A 6,714-nucleotide genomic window follows, 5' to 3' on the forward strand; every position below is an offset into this window, starting at 1 on the left:
AAACATCAAGATATAGAAAAATCGCGCGATTAAAAAAACACATATGTATATTTCCGAATCTCGAGCCAATCAACACGTTTAATTACTGCTAATATTATTTAAATACTTATCATTCTATTTAATAACTGATCGCATAGCAACCGATCAATACAAACTGATCGTTTATTATATTCATTGATCAATCCATTGTTTTTTTTACCGATCAAAATGTCAATTTTTTACTGATCGGTTTAATAGAGGTCTATTTTAAATATCTCAGTATAGAAATTTCCAATGAAATAGGATAATACTAACTATAATTACTAAAAAAAAAAATTGTAAAATAGAAAATGATCAGTGGCTATTAAAATAGATATAAGATGTATTGTGAACCTGTTTTATTAATAATAATACGCATTTAAAAAAATACTATTTAAACTTTTACATAACTTTGGATCTATGTTTGAATATATAATATATACTTTTAGGGTTATGATTACATTTAAACTATTCAGTAACACATAAGCTCTATTTAAATTTTCAGATTTTTTTTATTGTTTAACGCAAAACATTATATTTAATGTTTTGGGAGATATATCTCGAAATGTTGATAAGTGAACTTATGCCACATTTGATTATAACGGCTCATTAATTAAACAGATATCCCAGTAACAGTAATGTATTTATTACTCTAAAATTTTCCGTTTATCTAATTATGATATGTATACATGTTTGTTATTTTTTAGTATTTTGCAATGGGATAATATTTTTGGAACGGATTTAAAATTAATTACACGACAAATGTCGTTTAATGTAAAATTAACATCTCTTAAATAGCTCGCACGACAGAATAGGCGTTTGCCCGGCAAATCAAACGTCAAATGGGTTGTCAGTAACAAAAATAAAATTTGACGTTTCAGTAAAATCATAACCAGTTAAATTTTCGCTGGGTATTCGAATATCTTAGCAGCCAACACTTATTTATTTAAGGGTTGGGTTAGGTTAGGATTGGCCCTCATTCATTTAAGATAAGGTCAGTATTTATTTAAAATTTAAAAATCTTGAAAATGCTAGACAAATGTAGCATACACTAGAAGTATCTAATGATTATAATTGGATTTCGCACTGGACATTCCACGACCCAACAACTAACAAGACTAACTGAACACGTGACGAAGAACTTTAATATGAAGAGAAGTACCGGAATGGTATGTCTCGACATAGAAAAGGCCTTCGACACGGTTTGGCACGATGGACTCATTCATAAGCTCCTTATTAACAAAATACCAAACTATCTAATTCTCATCATCAAATCGTACTTAACTCGTAGAAAGCTAGTGGTTAGCGTAAATAATGAATTATCGTCTCCAAAAACAATCGCAGCTGGCGTTCCGCGGGGGAGCTTGCTTGGCCCACTCTTGTTCTCCATATATATAAATGACATACCTATTCCAAAAAACTGTCACATAGCCCTATATGCAGATGATACAGCTTGCTTCACAAGTAGCAAAAAACCAGACACTATTCTTAAAAATCTTGAATTTGCAATTAAAACAATGACTGAACACTTCACTAAGTGGAAAATTAAAATTAATCAAACCAAAACAGACGCCATATTCTTTAGTGTTAGAAAACATAAGCCAAGTTCAGATCTGAAAATCCCCTCTGGAGAAAGTCTGAAATGGCAGTCAGTAATAAAATATTTAGGAGTAACGTTTGATAAAAGAATGAGATGGGCACCTCACATTGAGGCAGCGAAATGCAAGGCGATGCGGGGTATATCCTCAATATATCCAATATTTAATCGCCATAGTTCTTTATCAACGCTAAATAAAATAAAATTATATCGCGCGCTCATATTACCATTATTAACCTATGCTTCACCTGTATGGAATAACGCCTCGAATACTAACCTTTCCAAGCTCCAAGTAATACAAAATAAATCCCTTAAAATAATTTATAATACACCCATATATACTTACCTGAAAAAACTGCATGCTATATATAATATTCCGTTTGTTACAGACATTACTAACAAACTAACCAGTAGATTCTATGAAAGAATTACTAATAACCATACTAACACACTTGTGAAGAGTCTCGGTGATTACAACAAAATGCCTATACCCTTCAGGTATAAACACAGATTACCTAAACACAATCTGCTTTAGGTCATCGACTTTAGATAGTCTTTAATTAATATTATGTATTAGATGTATTATGAACATTTATAAGGATTGTAAATAGGTTTTTGAGCTCTTTTTCCTATTATGCTTTAGATTAACATTAGAATAATATAATACTGTGATTACTAACCAAATTAAATTAAAATTGTAAAATAGAAAATGATGAGTAGATCAGTAGCTATTAAAATAGATATAAGATGTATTGTGAACATATTTTCGTAATAATAAAAAGCATTTAAAAATCAAAAATAATTTCGACAGTATTTCAAGGCCTTAGATATTGGGTTGCTACGTCAATAACACCACATTACCTGATATTGAATATCTATGTATGTACATATGTATATGTTGCTCAATATGTGTTACCTAATTTAAACAACTGGTGACCTCTGATCTTACAGCTAAGATAAAAGTTATTATAAAATAAAATTTGGCCACGTGGAAAGTATCACACCGCGTTCACAGGCCGATGTTATACGTATTGCAGACACGATGATCAATTTGAAAACTATATATATTTTATCCCTGCTGGCATTTGTGGCCTTCGTTCATTCTGCTGCTGGTAAGTACATATGAAATTAAATACATTGCGTAATTTTAATTAATAAAAATACTCATTGCATTCCAATTCACAGTAAAAGAAACGGAACCAAATCCAAAGTCCGACTACCCATTCACATTAATAGCCGTAGCATGCTCCACTAAAGAAGAGGTAAGGCCACATTACAAATCTTATTATATTTATTACATAACATGATTGATAAAATGTGGAATTTATATAAAAACTATTTTAGAAAAATTGCACCATAGAATCTTACGAACCGGAGAAAGACTCGTGGTCAGTTTTTGCTAGATTTGAGCAGAATGTATCCGACGATTTTACGCCATTCGTATCAAATGGAAAGGTGTTTATTTTTGGAGGGTCATCTCAAATTAACAAGTTTTCGGATGAGGTACAAACGCATAAAAAGGTTACTTATGATACCAAACTTTTAAAAAATTAACAGATATCAAGTTTGATATTGACAATTTCAGGTCTTGGCTTTTGATTTAGCAACAAAGACAAAGTCTTATCTGGCACCGATGGGGCAAAAAAAGAAAATAGTTGGAGTGGCTGAAATCGACGGATTCATTTGCGTATCTGGAGGTATGGGAATCGACTATAGCGCACATAACACAGTTGAAAGGTAATATCAAATGGTTCAGAGTAATATCAAATGGTTAGACACGAAAAATGGTTCAGAGACGAGATATACGAGTAAATACTAGTACCAGCTTTTTGCTCGCAATTTTACCGATTTAAAGTTCACCACACTTCCAATTAACCTTTTAAACGGAAACAAAAAATATTGTGATCAGAACATTATTTCAATAACCATGTTTCAATAGAAAAAACTCAATATAAAATAGTATTAACAGTGGGAAAAAATCCCAAGTGAAAATACGTACTCTTGACTTTTGATTTGAACTGAACGACTACTTAGAGAGATTTAAAAGCTAAAAATTACTACAAATGAAAGATAAAATACCCGACTATACATTCCAATATTCATTTTGAACAGGAAATTGACATATTTATGGACATCGACCTAACAACACCAAGATATAGAAAAATCACACGATTTAAAAAACACATATATCTCCGAATCTCGAGCCAATTGACATTTTTTATTACCAGATTCGTGTTCAATGGGCATATATCTATAATCAGAGTCATATATCGTCTCTGAACCAAAAAAAGTCGTCATTTGTCGAACAGTGTAATTATCGTCCATACGATAGTTTTATGCATAGTGTAACGCTACACTAAATAAATTTGCATTGAAAAATGTTCAAGTTTTTTTTAATTTTTTTTATTATAATTATCTGCATATTTCAGGTACGATCCATCAACAAACAGCTGGACTGCTATGACTCCTATGTTACAAAAACGATATAGCCACGCCGTTAATGTATGGGAAGGAAAAATGTACGTCGCTGGAGGCCAAGCTGATATTTACACTGAATTGAATTCATTAGAAATTTATGATCCAAAATTGAAAAGTTGGAAGTTTGGAAAACCTATGCAATTTAATAGACAAGGATTTTCTGTAAGTTAACTACATATGTACGTTAATATAACGTTACTCCTCCTTAAATCGTTTTTTTTTTACATCTTCAAATATCTAAACACATTTGATATGATAGATCGTATTTCTGGATGGGTCACTATTTGCTTTCGGAGGTAATCCAAGCGATGAATTTCCTGAAGGAGAGCGACTGGACCTCGTTACTCAGGAGTGGTCAAATGTAATCAACACCATTGATAGTGTAAGATGGAAAAGTGCTGTCGTACTTGGCAGCAATATCATAATTTCTGGCAGTGAGTTTTACTTGTGATGTGAAAACTGTTATACTTATAATCAATTTAGTGTTATAATATTAAATTTGAATTCTTTCAGGATTTGAAGAAACTTTTGAATTCAATCCAAAAACCAACCAATTGAGAGAACTGAATAAAAAGGTCACAAAGTGGACATATTCGAAGTCATTTTTGGTGCCGAGGTCATTAATATCAATCGTTAAACCCGACATCGGTAGATATAATGCTTTATTAATTATTCAGTTTTTATTTATCTTTACTATTTTTTTAATGACCGATTATTATATTTTTTTTATAAGTGCCAGAGAAAGAAACATTAATTACACTAATAGCCCTAGGCCCTTCATATCCGGAGACTGTGAGTGCCCGATACATTTATATGGGATAATATTTTGACATAGAAACGTTCAAAGTTCAATGAAATAATTAATTTTGTTTTAGGATACTTTCACGGTAGAATTTTACAATCCCGAGAAAGACTCGTGGACAATTTTATCAAACATTAAGTTAAATGCGACCGAAGGCTATTCGGCGATAGCGTCACATGGAAAATTATATATATTTGGTGGAGTAATAAATCATCATGAATACTTCGATGAGGTGTTACATATTCAATATATGATTTAAAATATGGAGTTTTTATAATGGACTTTCTAATACTTTTGATTTGTAGGTCATATCTTTCGATTTGACTACAAAGGAAATATCAAATTTGACACCGATGGGACAGAAGAAGGGAAGAATGGGTTTAGTTGAAATAAATGGATATATCTACGTTTCTGGAGGTATTGGAAACAATTTAACAATTTATAATATTGTTGAGAGGTGAGACTATACATAAAGTTTTCATAGAATTAGTTTGATTAGGGGTTTTCTAAGATTGTGGTTTGATTTCAATTAGGTACGATCCAAAAACAGACAGCTGGACTGTAATGGCTCCAATGCTGGCACATCGTTATTTCCACGCCGTAACTGTATGGGATGGAAAAATGTATGTGGCTGGAGGATCTGATGATAATTTTGGTAAACTAAATTCTTTAGAAATATACGATCCGAAACTTAATAAGTGGACTCTGGGAGTACCGATGACGACATCACGATACCTCTTTTCGGTGAGTATCTAAACGAACTATTTTTTAAATAGATGGGAATTGAAAGTTGACACTCACCCTATATATCTAATACAACAATAGTTGAGTATTTGATTTTAATTTTCAAATCATTTTTTTTTTACATTTCAGATCGTCTTTTTGGATGGAAACCTTTTCGCTTTTGGAGGTAATTGGATGGGAGGTTCTGCTTATGGAGAACGATTGGATTCAAATGCTCAACAATGGACGAGTTTCAACAGCACAAAAAAAAGTTCGTTGATGAATAGTGCAATTGCCTTCAACGATAAAATTATTGTGTCTGGTGGTAAGTTTCAATCATAAATTTAAGTTTTAATTAATGTTTTAATGTGAGTCTTTCAAAGGAATTGCTTTTTCATAATCTATTGTGTTGAGACATTAATCTATTATTAATCATTATTAATCTATTATTGTTGAAAACATTATTTGAAAAAAATCTTTATTATATTCTTAGTTTTCACAAATTAATTCACATATTAATATTTATATCATTATTTCAGGTAAATATCACAATTATGAATTTGACCCAAAAACCAATGATATGAAGGAAATAAGTCCCAATATAGTCTATCGAATGTCTCCTACATACTTGTTGGCGTCAATGTCTTAATTTGTAATAAATGATATGTGTATTCAATAAATATATATTATATATAATGTAATATACAAAGTATTTTCTTAAGATTGCATTTCAATAAAAAAACTAAGTGTCATTTAAATAAGTGTATAAATATTTATTTTGTACAAACAGAATGAATTTAAATTCACCGAATTAAATAGCTGTAGCGAATCATATGTATGTACATATGTACATACAGTTTGCTTAATCGAAGTTTCCCAATAATTTAATTACTTTCAATTATTAAGGCCTATTTAAGGCCTATTTAAGGCCTATTTAAGAAAGATACAAAAATGATAAAATAAAGCTATGAGAGGTATTTTGAATGTAGGTAGATTAAAAAGTATGAGAAGTATCTTAGATGAATTGGGATGGATGAGTATTACAATGAGTTTAAATCTTAGTACATTGCCTTTTGTTTATTAAGTTAGATCATAA

General features: G+C 30.9%; 1 protein-coding gene across 1 annotated transcript; it reads left to right on the forward strand.

Moving 5' to 3' along the window:
• Positions 1 to 2,657: 2,657 nt before the first annotated feature.
• LOC143916824 (uncharacterized) lies at positions 2,658 to 6,267 on the forward strand. Its single transcript, XM_077438071.1, has 13 exons — positions 2,658 to 2,727; positions 2,801 to 2,877; positions 2,960 to 3,118; positions 3,201 to 3,352; positions 4,045 to 4,255; positions 4,353 to 4,527; positions 4,607 to 4,741; positions 4,827 to 4,885; positions 4,969 to 5,127; positions 5,201 to 5,352; positions 5,429 to 5,639; positions 5,769 to 5,943; positions 6,158 to 6,267. Exons 1-13 carry the CDS (start codon positions 2,658 to 2,660, stop codon positions 6,265 to 6,267), a joined length of 1,845 nt encoding a protein of 614 aa, XP_077294197.1.
• The last annotated feature ends 447 nt before the right edge of the window (positions 6,268 to 6,714 follow it).

Source organism: Arctopsyche grandis, chromosome 9 (genome assembly GCF_051622035.1).
Source record: "Arctopsyche grandis isolate Sample6627 chromosome 9, ASM5162203v2, whole genome shotgun sequence".
Lineage (NCBI taxonomy): Eukaryota > Metazoa > Arthropoda > Insecta > Trichoptera > Hydropsychidae > Arctopsyche > Arctopsyche grandis.